The sequence below is a fragment of the Canis lupus genome, chromosome 32, assembly GCF_003254725.2.
Source record: "Canis lupus dingo isolate Sandy chromosome 32, ASM325472v2, whole genome shotgun sequence".
Classification (NCBI taxonomy): Eukaryota; Metazoa; Chordata; class Mammalia; order Carnivora; family Canidae; genus Canis; species Canis lupus.
The window spans coordinates 12,501,093-12,522,972 of NC_064274.1; the positions used below are offsets into that span (position 1 = coordinate 12,501,093).

General features: G+C 41.1%; 1 protein-coding gene and 1 long non-coding RNA gene across 5 annotated transcripts in view; one reads left to right on the forward strand and one right to left on the reverse strand.

The window, feature by feature from the left end:
- Nucleotides 1–391: 391 nt before the first annotated feature.
- Nucleotides 392–21,880, reverse strand: part of GPRIN3 (GPRIN family member 3) — a 69,911-nt gene continuing 48,422 nt past the window's right edge. For all 4 annotated transcript variants that reach the window (XM_025424881.3, XM_025424885.3, XM_035709592.2 and 1 more), the window contains exon 2: nucleotides 392–12,009. In XM_025424881.3, the coding sequence (XP_025280666.3) occupies nucleotides 9,564–11,894 (2,331 nt within the window). In that variant the 5' untranslated portion in view covers nucleotides 11,895–12,009 and the 3' untranslated portion in view covers nucleotides 392–9,563. The remainder of the gene's footprint in view (nucleotides 12,010–21,880) is intronic.
- On the forward strand, nucleotides 9,366–16,310 carry LOC112645429 (uncharacterized). Its single transcript, XR_007407715.1, has 3 exons — nucleotides 9,366–9,498; nucleotides 9,759–11,881; nucleotides 14,454–16,310. It is a non-coding gene; the product is annotated as an uncharacterized LOC112645429 (long non-coding RNA).

Sequence of the window (21,880 nt, forward strand, 5' to 3'; positions counted from 1 at the left end):
GGCCGCTAAGCCTAGATGTGAAATAATATCAGCTTGGATATAGGTGTTCCATGCTGCCAAAAGTGCAGATGTGCTCTGTACCCCCACCCACTCTTGTATTTCCATCAATGTCGAGCTCTCATCACTTTCACCTACAAAAGTATCTATACACACACACTCACATGTGTGCTATGTCAACAGCAGGAAAAATCAGATTCTGATGACTTGCATGTGTTTGTTGATTCTATTTTAATTAAAGAAAAAAAAAGCCTTTCATTGTTAAATACTTTCAGTTCCACCGCAGATTTTTAGCAGAAGTGTGTCACGTTGAAAATCAATTATTCTAAACATCTAAAGCTAAAAGAATATTTTCAACAGCAGTGGCAACAACAATAAAAAACCCCAAAGTCAGTAAATTTTAATCTATATAAGGTTTATTATGGAAAACGAAATGCAAAAAATCATACTTAAAATTTTTTGAGGGTAAAATAAGTCATCCATTGAATTTCCTTCCTTCCTTCATTAAAAAATAAAGTCCAAAAATGAGAGTGGAACTGTACATAATTCCAAAATCTTGATCTAATATAAATTGTAACATTCCATCTTTTTTCTAGAAAATGAAAAAATTGGTAGGTCAATTTCTGGAGGATGCGGCTTTCTTGAATAAACCATTTTATGACTTTCATATATAGACATCATGAAAAGACATTTAGATTCTAATATTGGTACATTCATAAATAGAATCATTTTGAATATTACTGTTTCTTCAGAGATTTAACATTACACTTTTGGTCTTTCTCAGCTGAGCATTTACACACATAAATAAATGATTTTCACATTGACAGCTATAGTTTTTCTGGCTGGCATTTAAATTAATAAACATCTTCCAAAGTAATTACGTGAACTTATCTTTTAAGCAACTTAAGTAAATATTGACAAACATCATAATTCCAGGTATCCTGCTCTTAGAAACAATTATGTTTTTATTAAATAAACACAGCCAGCTATAGTTATAATTGTAGTGTTCTTATGATTGGTTAACCTTTTATTTTTATCTAAGACATAAAGATGGCACATTCATTCTCTAAAACATAAATATGTATTAAATATTATTAACTTTTTACTGACAAGTGGTTATATTTGCACTTTGCCACACCAAATTCTCTATTAATGGACACTCTCGCATTTCCATTTATATCTTCAACCTGATACTTAGCCAATATACTTTGTAGTGTCAGGGAGCCAGGGTCAAATTATAGTAGATTTTAGGAACCAGATCAGCCTTTCTGATCACTAATAAAACATGAGAGAACCTCAAGCAACATCAGTTAAATGATTGGAATTGGGTTAAATTGATAAATGTTGTCCAGTGTCAACATTTGCTGGCTAATGTCTTTCATCTTGTTATCTAGTTATCCACACAGCATTACCTCGTTATCAATAATAGTAATTACATGGGCCCATTTTAAGGAGCTCCCGAATACTCATATCCCATTATCCTACCAAAATCAGTTGTTAATTTTTTTTTTTAATTTACTCTTTGACTTCTTTGGTGTTGCTAAACACTGTTTTGCCCATCTCAAGAGAATGCCTACAATCATTTTCCACTTTGATTATACACTATTTTGAAATCTAGAGATACATCTCTTAAAAAAAGTAGAGCTTTTATCAGCCCGTGCAAATAAATACACTAATAAATGTACAAGTGAAGCCTACAAAACATAATTGATTTTCCCCAGTGTTTGTCATTACCAGATATAAAATTAGGTGCTTAAACAACAGCATGAAACCTTTGAAGCTGCTCAGGTACCAGTCTATGCCTGAGTAAGACACTAACTAGATTTTCATAGTGAGGCTGGGCTTTCCTAAGCACCAAATCTGCTACCAAGGAGAATAACATCATTTAATGGGGAGCATTTGATTCAATATCAATGTATGTGAAACAGAACAGTCATGGAAAGATGCAGTTTTCAGTTAGTTGTTTTAATTTGTGACTTATTTAAATATTAACATGAATAAAATGCATTTGTGAGTGTGTATATATATACGTGAGTAAGCTATTTACAGTTATGCCATGTATACATTTTTATGTGTAGAAAATGAAAATACTCATTGATTAGCCCTTTTGAGGCTTTTGAACACCTGTTTCTTCTTCCTGCTTTCCTACAACTCTGAGGATTTAGATAATTCATACAAGGTATGTACACAATCACACCCATAGTATGTACATCCTAGTCACACACTTAACATGGAGAGGATGTGTGAGGAATGTAAATCATCCTGGTGGTCAAAGAACTGACCTTACCTGTGACTAATGGCATGGTTAATTAACCTGGCATATTTAGTAAGATGCCAATGTACTGCCAATGTATCCAGCCTTTGTGATAATTAGTTATCTACTCTCATAGATGACTAAAAAAAACAAAAACAAAAACAAAAAAACCCAGCCCTTTCTGACTTTCAAAAATTAAAAGGACAAATTGTGTTACTGAATACATATGCACACTTCTGTTAGCTTTATTCATTTTGTACATGTGCCTACCTGATGACGGAACTTGGTTTTGAAATGGGACACAGCATGTTATTTTTTTTCTACACATAAAAATAGAAAACCAACCACTCACAGACTGTACACACTTACAAAATGTATTGACATACCACAACCAGCTACAGTATTATGCACAACATATTGTTCACACATTAGTACAGCAGAGATAAATACATCTAGAAATTTAGTAATTATTATTTTATATTTCTTTCTTGAGCTTCAGGCCCTGTTAACCTTTCTCAGCCTCAGGAAAAGCTATCTCCAGATGTCCTTAAACAAAAATTAGTCTCTCCTCTAGGGATTGAGGAGCGTGACTCTAATCCTGCAATCTTCTGATTTACTGACATTGTTTTAAGATGTGATGGAAAACATGAAAAAAAATTTACTCAAAGGTGTGGCCTAAAATAAATGCTAAAAAATCTCAAATCATTAAGAGAGTCTGATAAACATGGGTTAGCCCCTTCTACCTATTTAACAGATTGCTCTATACATAGTCTTCACATATTAAAGCAATGATATGAATCAGAAAAAGTTGTTTATCTGCTTAAAAGTTTTGTTAAAGAATAGACAATTTAATTTTCTAAACAAAGAGTAATGCTAGCCGCAATGTCAAAAAGCAAGCTATAATTTTTGCCCTGCAAATAAATGGGTGACATCTCCACATCATAAGACATTAGGAAAGAAGCTAGCATTTCTCTCCCAATTATTACTCCTAAACACAAATCACTAGGGTATTTCTCATCATAATTATCACCATGCTGGTTGATTATCAGTATCTTTTTTGAAGTGTAAAGTATGTGACTTATTCCTACCGTTTTGCAGCCGATTCTGAACTTGAACTGAAAAAGGACTCGATGAAGGATCAGTGTTTAGAAACACCCATCTGGAATATAATTTTCTGTAAGGCATTATTTGAGGCCCCTTTTGAAATGAGTACTCATGTTTTAGTTATTTTATATTTGGAACTCATTTTTCATAGCTAAGGCTGGTAATCCTCTAGGCAGAGTTAACTGAATTGCTTTTCCACATGCAAGTGTCCGGGAAGAGTAATTACTGTAACCCCTCCATTTCAACAAAGTTTCTGGTTGTAGCCATCTTGAATTCTAAGCTAGCAAGACTTTTTGACTCCTTTTTTTTTGTCTTGGCTATAATTAAGACAGAGATGTCAACCATATCCCTAACAACACTCACCAATGCTATACCTCTTTATAGAACGCCTAAACAAGTTTTTCTATCTAGAAAAATTTGCCTTTGCTTATTTTATCCTGTGGGTTACAGTCTTCATGGAGCAAACCATATTATATAATGGTGTACCCATATAGATGCACTTGCTGGTATAACTGCCTCTTTTGGGCACATTATTGCTTGGCTTTAATTTCATTTTCAACAGTCTTTATTCTCATGATGAGTAGCTGAGATATCTGGGTCTTAAAAAAAACAAACAAAAAACCAAACTTGTGAATAACATCTTGTTGCACCATTCTGGCCTCCACGGTCATTTCACCAAGGCCCACGGTTATTTAAATGTTCTTTATAATTATCATCACCTTGATTTAACTAATAGTCAACAGTAATTTTTCAGGATTTTTTCTCGTTTCTATCTACATATATATATACAGATGTATTGGATCTACTTTGAGAGAGGTTATTTGGTTGTGGCAAGTGAGTAGTTTAGCTGGTGAGTGTTCACAGTTAAAAGTAGCTGTAATGACCTCTGACAGATGTCACTGATTACTTGTGAGACAGAATTTTTCCACCTCAATCCATCTTCATTATTGTCCTTGGTCATTGCAAATCAAGTTTATCTGATTTCTGTAGCCAAGGAGATTTTTTTTCCCCTAAGAGTAGGATAAAGTTCATGGAAATGTTTCAGTATTTACAAGACTATTTTTCCCCTTTTGCAAAAATGTCTAAAATTTTGTAGACCTCCTTAAGCCCATGTGTCTGCACAGATGACACTTCTAATTACTCAGCCAGTTGCAGAATTTCATGAAGAAGGATATTGTTACAAGAATGGACAGGAGATTTAGCATATCACCTGTTACTTGCCAGGTGGCAGCAGCTGACCCACATTTGGAGAGATTCAACCAAAAGGGCCACACACGGCATCAAAGAACATCGCTAACAGAAAACAAAATGCTCAGATATCAATATAAAATAGCAAACACTGAAGCAGACATGGATAAGCCTTCTGATTCACTGTGTAGACAAAACAGGGGCGGGGACAAGATGGTCAGCTCATTTATCCAAGATACTGCTGAGTTCACCACGTTATTATCACAAAGGGAAATTCACAGGCCTCATTTCTCAAATACCATTTAGGACAAAGCAGGAGAGAGTAAACAGCGTCATCTCCATGGCAGCATTGTAGACAACGAGTAAATCAGACAGGTAGAGGCCTACACAAGGCTACAAGGGCCCAGTTTTCAGTAAAAACACATATACATATATGCAAACCTTACCCTAAGGTATTGTTTTTCTTTATAATGATTCTTAAAAGTAGACAGGGGATGTAGTGAATTATATGGTACTAGAAATGAACAAATTTTTTTAACACTTGCACAATATGTAGGAAGAATAGAAGATATTTTCTCACATTTTGGCAGCAAAACAGTAACAGCAGATACAGCAAAGGCCAAACAATTTACATTAACAGCATACTCATATATATCCTCTGTAAACAAATTTTAAAGTCACATTATATTATATTCTTCATGTGGTATATATAAGTACTCCCAGAATGATAGGAACTCCCAGAAATGAGAGGAATAATATTAGAATAAGCTAGGAACAATAAAACCACAATACTCTGGGATGCAACCAAAAGTCATTTTCTTCTTCTGTTTTCTACTTTAAAATGGCAAGCTCCTATTGAGGATTTGGTTCTAAAATTCAACCTCTAGGGTATATGTTATACATGCTTATTTACTTCAGTCTATTTAAAATTTGATATGTAAGCTATAGCATGAAGAATACTGGTATCCAAAATAACAATTATCAGACAATTCTAAAGATTAAGGAATCATCAAAAATCAAACTATATTCAATATAGCTGAACTTGTCAAGGTAGGAAAACATACCAATATATTTTATAAATACTTCATTTTGGATGCAAACAAAAAGGTTTCTTTGATCTAATGCCTTTGACTTATGCCTTTGGTCCAAAACACAAATGTAAATAAGAATTTTACTGTATGTAAAGCAGTTGGTCTGTGGCATCAAAGCCAAAAATCTAGAAAGAGATAATTAGGAAAGCACTGAAGATAAACATATGACAGCTGAAGCAATGACATTTTTCTTGTGGTCATTAAAATAGAAAAATCAATATTTAAATTCTAGTATTCACTTAGTAAGCTGTATAGCATCTGAACATTTTAAATGTCTCATTATCTTCCGACACTGTGTTCTAATTCATCTCTCTCACACTACTGGGTTAAGAAACATTTTATGTGTATTTACTCAATAAAATATTTCCTCCATATATTTCAATGACTAAACAGCATTTAAAAGGAACAAAACATCTAAAAGAAATTAAGGACAAAACCAACTTTCAACCTGGTATCTGTCATGCAGGGTAGCTAAGGAATTGCCAAACAAGTTCAAAGAGTCTGCCGCCCACTTTTATGTGTTGAATGAACCTCAGGAGTCATGAATCATGTATTGAATGTCAATGCTGTGTCACAGATTGAAGGGAAGGAGGGACGCCTGAGTGGCTCAGTGGTTGAGCATCTCTGCCTTTGGCTCAGGTCATGATCCCGGGGTCCTGGGATTGAGTCCCACATCGGGCTCCCCACAGGGAGCCTGCTTCTCCCTCTGCCTATGTCTCTGCCTCTCTGTCTCCCATGAGTAAATAAATAAAATCTTAAAAAAAGAAATGGTGGGGGAGGAAGGAAAATTTCAAATCAAGGTTTTATGGTGGGAGTACTTAGGGTATCATAAAGCAAATGCATGGCTGGTCTTTAATGGGCTCTTTCTTTATCTGTTTGAAGATCTATTTCATACCTGTTCTGAAAAGCTGTCCCTTCTTTAAGATTCAATAAACAACCAAACAAGAAAGGTTTTGTACTATTTTCTGACAATTTCTGGAGTGTGGTAGGAGTAAAGATGAAGTACAAAACAATTAAAGATTAAGAAGGAAAGGCCAGTTCCAGTACCAAAGAAAACGAGTTAAAGTTCCTTCATCAAACATGAAGTCTTACATTGAAGGGCACAACCACAGCACTAAATTTAGTTTTAAGTAATTCAATGTAATTTTCTTAATTTGTTTATTTAATGTGCAACAAATGACAGCAACTCTCTTAGGCCTCTGCTTCATTTTTAACTTGAACTACTTATAATTTATGAATTTTATAACTTACAAATTTATAGCTACAAATTTGTAATTTAACTTTAGCTCTTTATCATTCACGTGGTTACTCCAGACTCATGAAGATAAATATTATTACCAGATGCTAAATTATTCTTTCTTCCCCTCTTTTAATGTAGTAACAGCCTATTCCAGTAACTTCACAGCAGAGGATTACCTGGGGCCCACCCATCTGGAGCGGATACTGTTGCCAGCTGCTACTGTGTACACAGGGTGTTCTCTGTGTATACACAGCGTGTGTGCCAATGTGTGAGGGAGTCAGGCAGTGAGGCAAGGGTAGGAGTGAGATTACATCCTGGCAAAGACATCTCCAACAAAAGCTACATGAACACTCCTACGAATGGGTATTCAAGGCCAAAAGAGAATTTTAGACAAAATTTCTAACCATTAATAGTAATTTGATTGCTAATTTCATGGCAATTTCTACTTCAGGTAGTATTCTTTTTTTTAAATTTTTTTTTTTTTTATTTATTTGTGATAGTCACAGAGAGAGAGAGAGAATGAGGCAGAGACACAGGCAGAGGGAGAAGCAGGCTCCATGCACCGGGAGCCCGACGTGGGATTCGATCCCGGGTCTCCAGGATCGTGCCCTGGGCCAAAGGCAGGCGCCAAACCGCTGCGCCACCCAGGGATCCCTTCAGGTAGTATTCTTAATAGAGGCCAATTGGTAAGAAACCGGAAAACGCACCTCATTACAAAATTCATTACAAATTCCAAGTCTAACAACTGCAATTTTACCATTCTCAGGCTCTGAGAGTACTATGACTGGAGTCTATTTATGAGGTCTTCATATATAGTCCAATTGCTTTGAAAGAAACCAGTGGCTATATACTAATTTAGGCTGTGCCTTGTTTAGCATCTGGTATTAAAGTTTAGGTATGATTTCCCCCTATATGTTCAGAATCTGCAAAAGAGAATTCAAAAAAAAAAAAAAAAAAGCCAAAACGGAAATTGTCAACTTAATGCACAAATGACATTTATGAGTCTCCAGAGAGAGAGAGAGAGAGAATAATAGCCAGACACCCTTTTCTGGCTCATCAAGGAGAACAATCTCAGAGAAGGCAAACAGCGAGCACCCCACCCACCATGTTTAACAATCTGATTTTCTAAATGCAAAGTGGAAACAGTGATCTCCCTACAATGAATCTAGCGAGGGGACGCTTTTCTAGTGTCCTATCTCATTTCCATCTTCCAGACTCCCCCCAAATCTCAAACCAATGCTCATCTTCCCAGCTCAGTGCCCTGCAATACACTCACGGGTACGAAGGACACACTCCTTTTCCGGAGATAGGTGAGTGCTGAGCTCAAACAGGTGTCTATGTTCTCAAAAACTATAGCCCACCCGAAGCTCAAACCATGTTTTAGTAAAGGCCTCTTTTATTGGGTTTGAAGTATGAGATATGATGGTATTTCTCTTAAAGTCAGTAAGTCTGCACAGGCTACCTTTTTACTACAGATTAGAAACTTAAGCAATTAGATGATATTAGTGTACATACAAAAACTGAGGAAGCTTCTGCTCTATTTGGTGCTGACTACATTTTCTATCGGAAGCTACTGGACAAGCAAGTCAAAAGAAAAATATAAACTATCTCATTTACAGGAATCAAAATTAAATATATTGCTTTTGTTACTTCTTTTTCTTCAACACAGCAAAGAGGGTGTTTGGTAGACTGGCTATTTATAATTCCTTACCAAAATCTTAACACTCTCAGTTGAATGTTTTTGGAGAACACCTGTACAACACAAACTTTAGTATTATTAATAATTCGATGACTCCTTCTAAGAATTCAGTTGCACTGTAGGGAGATCACTGTTTCCACTTCTGCACTTTCTCCAGAGTAAAGAAATACGAATTTAGTCAGAAGCATAGTGTTGTTCCTCCCTTCTAGTGCAGGGAAATCCGTCTACATAAATTCATGTTTTATGTGGGCATTATTCATATTCAATAGCTTGGTTAACTTTCCTAACAGAACTTTCTTAATATTTGATAACGGTGTAACAAGGTTTACAGAAACAATGGCCTGCTGATGTTTACAAATATTAATTCATGTTTGGTATTTTATGCATTTAAATGCTTTTACTTAATGTCACCTGCCCTAAGAGTGAGTCAAATCTGTTTTCACATTTTAACTATAGTTCTTATCATCTGTTTAAATTTTGTGTGGTCATAGCATTCTCATTGCAATACGACTAGAACGACCTAACAGTGTTTTCGCTAGTAGTGGTTTTGCTATGCGGGGATTTTTAATATTAATATTTAATATTAAGCGGGGATTTGATTGGCAATACCACAGGGTGATAAATTGAGGCAGTCATACGGAACGACCTACGTGGAACAATAATGCTAGTTCCAGAAGCAACATAATAATAATAATAATAATAATAATAATAATAAACCCAGTGAATATGATCTCCTCTTAATTACGGTCGTTAACCTTCATTGAAGCTTCCTCCTTTTCTCCCGTTCTTTCTGTCGACTTGAACTATTTCTATTTACGGAGCCCCCAATCGAAGGACCCAACAGTCCTTAAGCGCAACTTCCGGTCGTTAATACTCGCTTCCTCTTCCTGGTCTCTCGGGAAAAGAAAGCGAAAGAGAAACCCAGGTAAGCCTGGGCCCCCGAGACCCCCGGGAGTGCCGCGGCCGCAGACAAGGCCGGACGCGCTCGCCTCAGTCCAGCACGGAGGAGGGGGCCGGGCGGACGCAGCAGTTGGGGCGGCGGAAGGTCTGCAGCACCGACTGCAACACGCTGTGCTGCCTGCCTTTGAGCTTCTTATTTGAGGAAGTATCTGAGGAAATGGATCTCCGGGCCTGGCTGCTTTGCGCCTTGATTAATTTCTCGTGTTCCCTGATCTGTCTCTGCAGGTGGTTCTGGATGGCGATTCCCAGGGACTCCGGGTCCAGGGAGGCCCCGTACACTTCCCAGGTCATGCCCTGCTCATCCCACACCACGTCCCTGACGCGCTTGGACTGCTTCAGCTGCAGCTTGGAGTCGGGGCCGAGCTGCTTCTTCTTCTCTCCCGGGGTGAGCCCCACCTGCGCGGCGGCCGCCGTCACGTTGAGCTTTTGCTCCCTGAGGAACTCGCTGACGCGGCTGGCGCGGCGCGGGCTGGCTTTGGCCAAGCGAGAAGGGGTCCTCTTGCCGGAACCCGGACTGGAGTCGCCCACGGCGGCGTCACACGGCAGGCTCAGGCTGGCGGCCGCCTTGGGCGCTCGGCTTTCTTCCGACGCCGCCTCCTGGCTGCGCCTCACGGGGGACGGCGTAGCACCGGCGGCGGGCGCGGGGCCTCCACCTTCCCGAGACTTCGGGGTGAGCAGCAGCGTCTCGGCGTCCGCCCGGGCCCCGCCGTCCAGGCTCTCGGTGCCCCGACGCGCCGGCCGCTTTCCTGCCTGAGGAGAGGCGCGCTGCCCGTCCCCCGCGGCGCCCCAGCTCTCGGCCCTGGCAGGGCCGCCGGACGCCCGGAGCTGGCGGTGTGCGTCTGTTCTGTGGCCATCCGCGCTGTTCACCGCCAGCTCGGCCGGCTCGGATTCAGAGCCCCCCAGTCGGTGGCCTGTCGCCGTGTGACTTCCTGCGCTGACAGAAATCTGGTCGCTGGCGCTGGCTTTTGGGGAGCCAGACTTCACACTCGAGAGCCGTGTGGAGGTGGGCGCCTCCCTGCTTGGGGTCATTCCTGCTGACCTCCCCGCTTCCTTACACGTACTCTGAGCATCGCCCGCTGCCGCCGCGGTCGGTGACACGGTAAGGACCTCCCCCGGTAGCCTCACCGAGTTACCTTCTCCTTGGAAAGCCGTGGAAACGGCAGTAGGCGCCTGGCCGTGCGCCTCCGGTGTGATGCCTGGACACTGACCTGGCTCCTGGGGGCCCAGGAGGTCGTCAGACACCTCCACGGTGCGGCTCCCACTGCCACCCCCATGGCAGACGACACGAAGCTGCTCCTGTGGTTCCAAACGCTCAGGAACGGGCATTTCCTTTAAGAATGCTGTGAGGATGCTGGGGCTGGTGGACACGGACCTGCTCTCGACACTTGCCACCGCCTGCACCTCGGCGTCTTGCTGAGCCCTGCTGGGAACTTCCCTGACCTCACCTGCAGCTTGGTTGGTCATTGTACTCGCTTCTTTGAACCGTAACACCTGGTGCTGCGCTGGCAGCGGCACCTTTCCCAGGTCCAGAGGAAATGTGGAGCCTTGACTAGTGAGGTGGGATAGTTGAGTTGTCACGGGAGTCACACTCTGGCTGTCCGAGGTGGTGGCAGGGGGCTGTTTGTTCCCAGAGCATCCATCTTCTCTTGCTGGAGGTTCACAGGACCTTGTCCGGGGGTCACACATAGCTCCTGGCCTTTCCCCTTCAGGTCCGCCTACGGGAGAGGAGGTGTGAATGAACGCCCTGGCTGCCATATTTGCAGTTTGTACCGTTTCCTGGATTGTTTCTGGAGAAGGAGAATCACAGGGCACTTGAGCTTCGCTGTTGCCCCGGGTGCTGCCCGCCGGACAGCTTGACGTTTCAGCTTGCTCTCCTTCTGAGGAAGTTCTCAGTGTTTTCAGCAGTGTATCTTCAGGTCCTGATGAGGGGCTGGCCTTGAGCTGGGCACCTGGGATGGCCTGGTAGGCATGCTGACTGGCTGGCATGGTCAATGCTTCATCTAGATCCTTTCCTGCTGTAGAACACGGGGCTGGCGCTGTGGGCTCGCAGCTTCCTGGCAGCTGGGTATGGCCAGGAGAGTTGCACGCGGAAGACACTTTTTCCACCTCATTGAAGATACCAGGAGAAGACATGTCCGGCTGGGTGGTCTCATGCTCACAGGCCTGCATCAGGGCCTCAGCAGCTGCCCTGGGGCTGAGGACTGGCTCTTCAGGAGGCCCAGAGAGGCCATTGGTGTTCTTACACAGGAGGGCTGGTGGAGCCCGAGGTGAGGCAGGCTGCACTTCTAGATCCTCCTCTTTTCCAGAAGCTGTGATCAAGGAAGTTTTAGCCGATCTCAAAGGGTCAGGTACAGTCCCCATGGAATTTTTCTTCAGAAAAATCTCGGAGCTCTCTGGTGCAGTGCTCCCTCAGGGAAGCAGTCTTAGCTCAGTGTGAAGACTCAGTCAGGGATGATGACCTTTCTGAAGGGTCAATCTGCGAATAAAGGAGACGGTATCATTAATACACTACAGCATTTAAGGACTGAAAATACACCAAACTGTCACTGTCATTTGTAGATCTTATGAGCAGGGCGCCTGGGTGGCTCAGTTAATTAAGCATCTGCCTTCAGCTCAGGTCGTGACCCCACGATCCCGAGATCCAGCCCCACATTGGGCTCCCTGCTCAGTGAGGAGCCTGCTTCTCTCTCTCCTGGGGCCCTTCCCCCTTGGGCTCTCTTTTGCTCTCTGTCTCTCAAATAAATAAATGGATAAATAAATAAAATCTTAAAAAAAAACCTTATAAGCACATTAAACCTTTTTCTCCTACATCTGTTGCTATAAAAATAGATCTTGGGAAGAAAGATTTTGAAGAAAATAGTTTAATTATACAAGTATTATTTTGGTATAGTAGCCTCTGCTTGCATCCCACTGCTGTCTAGTAAATACGTTTTAAATGTATTTTACCTGAGCAGATGATAAGTACCCAAAAGTCATTTGTGTAGTCTGATTTACCAGATATCAGAAAATCCTATAAAGCTACTATAATCAAATCAGTAAGTTGAAATAGGCCTAAACAAATATGTGAAATAGAATATCTAAAAATAGATCCAGATATAAATGAAGGTTTAATATATGACAAGGGAGGCATTTCAATTTAGGGGCAAAATGATGGATTACTTAATATATGGGGCTGGCAAACTGTTAATACATCTGGAAGAAAATTAGATCTTTATCTTACACCAACTCCAAAAATAAATCCTAGATGGATTTAGATGGATTAAAGGTTAAAATATAAAATAAATAAATAAATAAAAATCCTGTAAGAAAACCTAGGAAACATAAATATAATCCAGGGGCAGAAAGAATAGGCTTCTTTTGGCAAGGGAGAAAATACAGAAACTATAAGAAAAACTAAATATAAGTGATCAAATAAAACCCAAAAGTTTTGTATAGCCAAAGATACTATAAAAATACAACAGATTTGAAAAACAAATGTTTAAAACTGTAGGGAACAGGTAAAAGTATCTATACTATAGCAGATCTTTTTTTTTTTTTTTAAGATTTTATTTATTTATCTATCAGAGAGAGAGAGAGGCAGAGACACAGGCAGAGGGAGAAGCAGGCTCCATGTAGGGAGCCTGATGTGGGACTCGATCCTGGATCTCCAGGATCAGGCTCTGGGTTGAAGGCAGCGCTAAACTGCTGAGCCACCCGGGCTGCCCCTATGGCAGAAGATCTTAAAAGTTTATAGGAGTTGAGGCACCTGGGTGGCTCAGTTAGTTAAGCATCTGTGTCTTGATTTTAACTCAGGTCATGATCTCCAGGTCATGAGACTGAACCCCATGTGGGCTCACACCTAGTGTGGAGCCTGCTTAAGATTCTCTCAGTCTCCCTCTGTCCCTTCCCCCGCCCCTGCTTGTTGCATGGGCTCTCTCTCTCTCTCTTTCTCTCCCAAAAAAATAAATTTATAGGGAGACAAAGTTCATTGGAAAAATGGACACAGAACACAAAAATGCAACTTATAGGAAACCCAACAAGCTCGTGGAAAGAAGATCAAATTCATTTTTAGTCAAAGAAGTGCAAGTAAAGTAACTGAGATTTTACGTCAATAGCACTTGCAAAATCTTAAAAAAGAAAAAAAAAGCATTATGACCTGGGGAGACCTACTGAAAGGCAGTTTTTTCATTAATTGTAGGTGCAAACTGTGTACTCTTACAGTTTTCTTTAGGAAGCAGTTTAGTGTTTTGTTTTGTTTTGTTTTTAGATTTTATTTATTTATTCATGAGAGACACAGAGAGAGAGAGAGAGAGAGAGAGAGAGAGAGAGAGAGCACGCGGCAGAGACACAGGCAGAGGGAGAAGCAGGCTCCATGCAGGGAGCCCGACGTGGGCCTCAATCCCAGGTCTCTGGGATCACACCCTGGGCTGTAGGCAGCGCTAAACTGCTGAGCCACCCAGGCTGCCCAGCAGTTTAGTTTTTAAAAGGAAAAACACACATGTCCTTGACCCGGCGACCCCAACTCTATCAACAGAAATAAAATACCAGCATATCTAGATAGAGATACCAGTATGCTTATTGAGGTACTATTTGTAGGAGCAAAAAAACGAAGCCAACTGATCTCCATGAATAGGAGGAATACGGGAACAGATAACAAAATATATCTGTACTGTGGAGTGTTATGCAACCATTAAAAGAACCAGCTAATTGGGCTGTAAGTGTTCACTTGGGAGGGATTTCCCCAAGGTATGGCTGAGAGAGAAAAGCAAGGTAAGGAAAAGAATATATACATTTTCATTTTTTGTAAAACAATGACCTCAAACACTACACGAAAACACACACTGACCTAAATCACGCCCTGTGGGTGTGTGTGCAGACATGGTTGTATGTGATTACATAAATTCTAAAGATATTTATTTATTTATCTTTTTTTTTCTAAAGATACTTAGAATGAGACATGTTACGTCTTAATGGAGGGAGTGTGATGAGTTGAAGACAGAAAATGAGACATGGAGAGACTGAAAGGTGGGAAAAGACTAGATTCTGAAAAGTATATCTGAATTTTAATGTATATTCAGCTTATTTTCTCCTCCAAACCAGCTCTTACAAGTAACTTCATCACTCATATTGATGGGTTGAATATTTTCCCATCCTTGGTCTGTCTTGACTACTCTCTGCTCACTCAAATCCTTTCCATGTCTTCCTTATTGGAGATTTCTGTTGCAGTGGCTGGGCCCCAACCCCCTCTTACCTTCTCTCCTCTTCTCACCTGCCTTTATTGTGCCTTTCCTCCCACTCTCTGCTATCCTCCTTAGAAAGCCTACCTGTTCTTCAAGGCTCCACTTAAATCTCATTTTCTTTCTGAAGGCCTCTGATGCTTTCAAGTCATAAAGTCTCCTTTTAAAATCATACAGCTATAGTTATCTGGGTCCTTCTTATGCACTGTTTTTGTACCGTTGTACTTGTATAAATGTTGTATTTCTCCAAAGGTACTTCAAGTTCCAGGAGGGAAGAAGACAAGCTTATTGATTCTTTTCTGTTCACTCCACAGGAGACAGTGCCAAGTCTTGTGCATAAAAAGGTGTTAATTGATCCCATTTCCCTCCAAAATGGCCATTATTAAAGCCCTGCCAAACTTCAAAATAATAGGAAATTTCAACCCATGATGTATTAATCAAAACGTAATTTAAAAAAAGAGTGCTATTTTTGAAAGAAAATGGTTGTATCTTATTTATGAAACTTTATCTGTAATTCCATGTTAGACAATTAAAAACAAGTCCAGTGGACATCTGCTACAAAAGCTGGAAGGTTTCATAAAGCCAGAAGGACAGAACATCGCCTATGTTATATAGCGGGAGCAAAGAAACCTGGTTTGCCAAAGATAACTGAAATATAAACAGCTCAAGGTTCAGCAACTGAAGTTCGAAGACTCAGAAAAACATGATGGATTTCAGAAAAACTCTCAGAATTCACTACATTAACTTCCATTTTTTACAGATAGCTAGCTGCTGATACTAGCTTAACTGTGAAAGGGTGTTTTGTTTATTTATTAATAGAGGTATAAAACTATTCATCAACTTAAGAATCAAAAAGAAATACCAGATTGCTCGGCTAATACCTGTAATTCGAAATCTCTTGATTCATGGGGAGATAAGACATCAACACTTCTCTCAAACATGTCTGCTAAAGTAATTGTCACAGCATCTTCATGCACCCAGAAAAAAACCATCTCCCCTTTCCAACCAAAAGCAGAAATCTATAGTCTCTAATAGGTTAGACAAATAGGACATTTTAAAAGTGTAATTACTTGGTGGCTTAGAGTGAGGAGTACATATCTTTTAAACCAAGCTGAGTCCATTAAGGTAAGATTTAATAACCTCTAAAAATGAAATTACAAACAGGTAGCCTGCGGCTGAATGAATCTCTGCTGCAGGTGTGTATGTGTGTGTGTGAGAGAGCGAGAGAACGCAAATGCACATGGTACAAGGGCAGGAGGCAGGGTGTATATACTGCATGGTTTCCCCTTTTCTTCCCTTTCTTCCCACCTCCGGTCTCTTTTCCCCTCTCTCCTTCCCTTCCCTCCCCCCCCCCCCCCCCCCCCCATTGAAGAGATCTTTCATAAAAGACATAAAAGATTTCTTGAGGCACCTGGGTGGCTCAGTGGTTGAGTGTCTGCTTTTGGCTCAGGTTATGATCCCGGGGTCCTGGGATGGAGTCCCACATCGGGCTCCTTGCAGGGAATCTGCTTCTCCCTCTGCCTATGTCTCTGCCTCTCTCTCTGTGTCTCTCATGAATAAATAAAATCTTTTTTAAAAAAGTCAGATTTCTCTTTTCGCTAGTCTTTAAAAACTCAGAAGGTATGCATTTCTAGACAGCAACCACTAGGTGGTGACAATGAGGACTGGTCACCTTGAGGAGCATGGACCTTCCAGGTGGTGTATTCCCCACAGGCCTTGCTTTCCTAGTTGATAGTACTTACCCTGGACTTGTGAGGGCAGCTAAATTTGAGAACTTTGTTCTAAGAACACTGACAGAGTCGACTTCCCAACCTAAGTTTTAGTCCTTGGGGGGCAGTTTGGTATTGTGTTTAAGAATATGAACCCTGGGGCCAGAACTCCTGGATTAGAGTATTCGTTCCACTAGCTAGCTCCAGCTCTGAGTGTTTGGGCAAGTAAATTAACCTCTGGAGGAACCCCTTTAATCTGTAAATTAAGGATAATAATAATAGTACTGACTCACTGGGATGTTGTGAGGAATAGATTTTGGCATTTAGAGCAAACAGCATCTTGGCACATATTAAACACCTATTGAGCATCAGCTTCTTTGGAAAACCACGATATTTAGGCTTTGATCTGTGTTAAAGAAAAAATTATTCTGACACTTGTGAAGATGGTAAGGAGGACTTTATTCAGGACTACTGGGCTAGGTGTCAAGATCATTGCATAAGGAGAGACAGATCAAGTTCAACTCCAAATACGATGGCAAAGCTAAGTAGGATTTATAACTAAGAAGCAGATAAGGAGGGTGGCAGCGGATGCAAAATTACTAAAAGACATTAAAGGTAGGGAGATTCTTACTGAATGCAGACCAGGTGATCAGCTCAGAGATGGTAGGAGGATGAGAAATTTGATCTGTTATTGAGGATATCAGATATCTTCAATAGATTCTCTCTAAAGAGAATCTCTAGAGATCCCTAGAAGGATTCTCTCTAAACTGGCTTAGCAGGATTCTTGCTAAAACTGGATGCTATAAGGACAAGCATGGAAGCCCAAGATGGAGGCCTAGTCAAGAAGAGGGCTCAGAGGAGGCTGACTACAGTTTATTCAAGTGGGAGTCCTTGTCATCTTTGTCATCTGCACTGGTGAATATGGATTTTCTTATGAGACACTTTGCAGCAAAATGAATTCCTTCCGAATTGGCCACACATCACACAGGAGCTAATGGACCCTCTGAGTTTGTCTTTAAGTTTGATGGGTACTAAACTATTAATAGCATGTCCCTTTGGTCCTTCTGCCCTTAAAATCATGAGCAAGGATTTAAGGCCTCATTGCAACAATGCAGTAAGCCTGCAAGGCACTACTCACCTTATACAGGGAGGGAAACTGAGATCCAGAGGTTAAGTAACTTACTCAAAGCTGAATACCTGTAATTTCTATTGAACTGAATTTTACCGATGCAAATGCCTGAGCTCCTGTACTGCTGCCGTATTATCTGTAACTCTGGAAAGAAAATGGAAAGAAAGGAAAAAAATATATATGTATATATAATCTCCAGAGGAGAGAGAGACTTCTGTTTTTGCAAGTGGCTTGCAACTCAGGGGCAGCCTGGATGGCATTAACACAGACTACAATGACATTCCTAACTGGTCACTTTATGAAATACCCACTCTGTTGAAGGCTGCCACTGCCACCATTCATCCTGAAAATAGTGGGTTCCACTACTATGCCACGCTGCCTATTTTCATAACAGACACCCACGCTTAATAAGACAAACAGCAGGGAAACTCAGTCCTTTGTGATTTGCTCCAAAATTGCTCTGGTGGAAAGAGCATTAGAGAGCCAGAGGGAGGGTTGGCAGTCTCAGACCAGCAGGATGCTGATATGCTGCAGGTCACGGTGATAATCCTGTGGGCGGCAGTTACCCTTGCCCACTTCAGAACTGCCGCATTGCTAGAACAAGGGCTTCAGGATGTCATCGCATCTCTTTAGCGACATTTTTAGGCAAGTGTTACAGGGATCTTGGTGATCCCTCTATCCCCAGATACCTGACAGCAGCTTTTGGCCTTCATGTGGATATGCAAAGACCTTTGAAGAACAAGTGAGGTTAAGAGGTAAGGGACTATTAATCCTTAAGAAAAGGATAAAGAAAAAAAATGTCATCTGGCATCCTATTCAACCTGATTTTTTTTTTTTTTTGCTCCCTTTTATTGAGAACCTTTGCCTACATATTTGCATTCTGAGCCTAGCAGATCCTGCTGGTGCGCAGTTTGAAGGAGACGTGATTCAATCCCAAGAAACACCCACAAGCTAGGAAAAGCAGCTAGTTTTTTCTTTAAAAATTCATACCTTCACACTAACAGCTGCCTCAAATGCACTTCAAAGATCTAGCTGAAAAACTGGTTCTTCCCTTGGAACCGCGTCTAAAGCAAATCAGAACGGCTGAAGAGACAAGAAGGTCGCTTTGCTGAGTGCCTCTCACAGTGCCAGGCAGACCCTCAGCCCTACTGGTTACTTTAATAAAGGCACAGGAGAAACAAGTTACATCCCCCCTCTCCTTGTTTGGCTCTTTTGTTTAACCCTCCTCTAGGAAAACAAACGCATAGCTTATTATTATCTCATTGAATTCCACTGTAAGCAGGGCCAGATGAAGACTAAGAAGGAAAAAAAGGGCTTTAAGAAGCATGAAGACCCCACGTATATCCCCGCTGTTTTGTCAAACACAAAACCTGAACAGGAGGCTTCTAAATTCACAACAGAATCACAGAGCCTGGCAGGTGCTTCCTTATTTGCTCTCTTATTTGTGTTCCTGACACTGTTCTCTAGAAGAAGGTGTTTCATCCTCAGAATAACTCTCCGAGGATGGACCTACTCCGAGTTCCACTTTGCAAGTGAGTAAGGGATAGGCAGGGCTACGGAGGGAGAGATAGGTAGGGGACTTTGTGATCAGACTCACAGAAATCCCCAAAATGCTGAGGTATAAGGAAACCAGAGAGAAGGGAACAAACCTGATCACCTTGCCCTAGATGTGTGTGTGTGGGGGGGGGGGGGGGGGGATAGGGGGGATGGGAGTGGTGGTGGTGGTATCTTTTTTATGACAGTCACCTGTGACCAACAAAGAATAACCAGACCTAAGAAAGAAGCCCTTAAAGATGTTATCACCACCAGTCCTTACTCAAGCCAAAACATCACAAGAGTGATAAGGCCACAAGCTCCCTAGTCAGTTCTAAATTAAAGACTGTCAGTGGAAGCCCAGGTTGGCAACCCTGACCAGACTCTTCACTCCTGAGACCTCTCTCTGTATCCTCAGTTAATAAAACTCTATCACTGTGCTTGCTCTCCTGTGTGTCCGGGAGATTCCTTCTTCCACTCTGTGAGACAGAACCTAGCTCTTCCACTTCACAGATCTGGAAACTGAGGCAGGACAACACAAGCGATAAATGTTGGAGACCAGATTTAAATCCAGACCCTCTGCCTCCAAAGTCTGTGTTGTTAACCAGTTTCACACAGCAGGGAATAGGGCACTTTTCATGGAGGCAAGCTCTAGGAGCCAGGAAGGAAGCATCATCAGACAATAAAGGGAGCAACAGAAAATTCAGAAGACATAGCCTTGAAACTGATGAGGGAGCAGAAGACAAGCTGAAGACAAGTACAAACCGACGCCCTGTAATCCCCCCTTCCAGGTGGGATGTGTGTGACATTCCTCAGGCATCCCTGGCTGCCCTAAAGCTAAGGGGAGGAAAAACAAATGGCCACTTGACAGAGATCACAATCCTGCACGACAAGAGTCTCCCTCAGTCTACAAATGTCTTAGTGATTTACAAGAAAAAAAGGTTATTGATAAGAATGACCTAACTTCCAGAAGGAAATGTAGATAAAATTAAAGGTCCTTATAATCTGCAGCCAATTGACAAATACTTGAGGCAGCAGAGTATAATGTTCCTCCAGGAAGCTCCCACTGTCTTCATGTTAATATGCTTTGCTAGAGGGAAAAACAACCTTAACTTGACATTGGCAAGGCCTCCAGTATCTTGTATGTCCTATTTAGCAAAAGAAAGTTCTTTGACACCTGGGTGGTTCAGCGGTTGGGCATCTGCCTTCGGCTCAGCGTGTGATCCCATGGTCCCCGGATCGAGTCCCACATCAGGCTCCCTGCATGGAACCTGCTTCTCCCTCTGCCTATGTCTCTGCCTGCCTCTCTCTCTCTGTCTCTCATGAATAAATAAATAAAATCTTAAAAAAAAAAAAAAGAAAGTTCTTTGAAAACCTCCTTTTTTCCTTACCTTCCCCAACTCCCAAGTATATCATCAGCCACCCCTTATAACCCTGGGGCAGCAGCTCTTCCTGCCCCCGGGTCCTGTCCCCAGGTTTTAATAAAACCACCATTTTGCACCAAAGATATCTCAAGAATTCCTTCTTGGCCTTAGGCTCTGGACCTCACCTACATTCAAAACTACATCACTCTCACTCCTGAGAGCTTTTTCTGTATTCTCACTTAATAAAACTCTACTGCGTACTCACTTTGCTTTGTCGGAGAGGTTCATTCTTCTATTCTGTGAGACAAGAACCTTGCTCTCCTGCTTCAAAACCCTCCTACTAATTCAAACAAATAGAAGTAAACTGGACAACACAAAAATTCCTGCTCTTTGTAATGATTAATCCAACTTGGACATTTTAAGGGCCACAGGCTTTTCTGAGAAGCTGATGAAAATAGGACCCCTCTAGAAAAAAAGATGTGCACACACACACATTTGCAGATAATTTTAAAGGGTTCATCCCTGGAAACCTTCCCCTGACTATCCATTAATATCCTTTTATTTAAGGAAAAATTTGATGAAATTAGTTTACCTGCCTCACCTTGCTGTTGTGGCATTTAAAGGAAATAAATACTAAGCATAGTTTTGGGAAGATAACAGATGCATAATCACGAATTTTTATTATTTTTAAAAGTTATTATCTTGGCATCATTTACCTAAGAAGGCAGGAACTGTGCAATATATTTTATAGAGTCTGTTTTAAATGGTCCAGTGGAAATGTTTACTTTTTATATTCTCCCAAACCCCTGTCTAAAGACTATCATTTGAAGAGGGCACTTTTAGCTAATTCAAAAATAAACACAATAACGAGGTCTATTATTTTTAGATCATGTGTGAGACATGAACTTTTGGGTTCTTTCTCAACAAAATCAAGACTCAGGTTTTAATAACCCGAGTTATTAAAAAATTAGCTCAATAGCTCCATTTTCCTACCTGTGGAGATAAGTCAGAGCTAAGTATCAAAGCTGCTGTTTAAAAATGCCTAAATAAGTTTTTTTTTTTCCCATTGGAAAAATGATTAGAATATTTGTGTTGTTATTGTCTCCCTTCTCTAATCAAGCTGGCTCTTCTCATTTACTTGGTCTGCCTGATAGATATTCAAATCTGTTTCCCTCTTCTTTTGCAGCTCCAGCTTTGAAGGACTTCAATTGCGAACCTATTTTAATTGCAAAGAGAATGCCATAGGATCTCGGGGCTAACGGTTAAACAACACGCTATTAGCAATAAACTAAGCAGCTCTGCATTTGCATTTTAAAATCCTGCGTGAGATATGATCAAAGCTGCCCTGCATCCCAATTTTCCCAGGATATATTTAGCACCACACAGCCTTACAAAC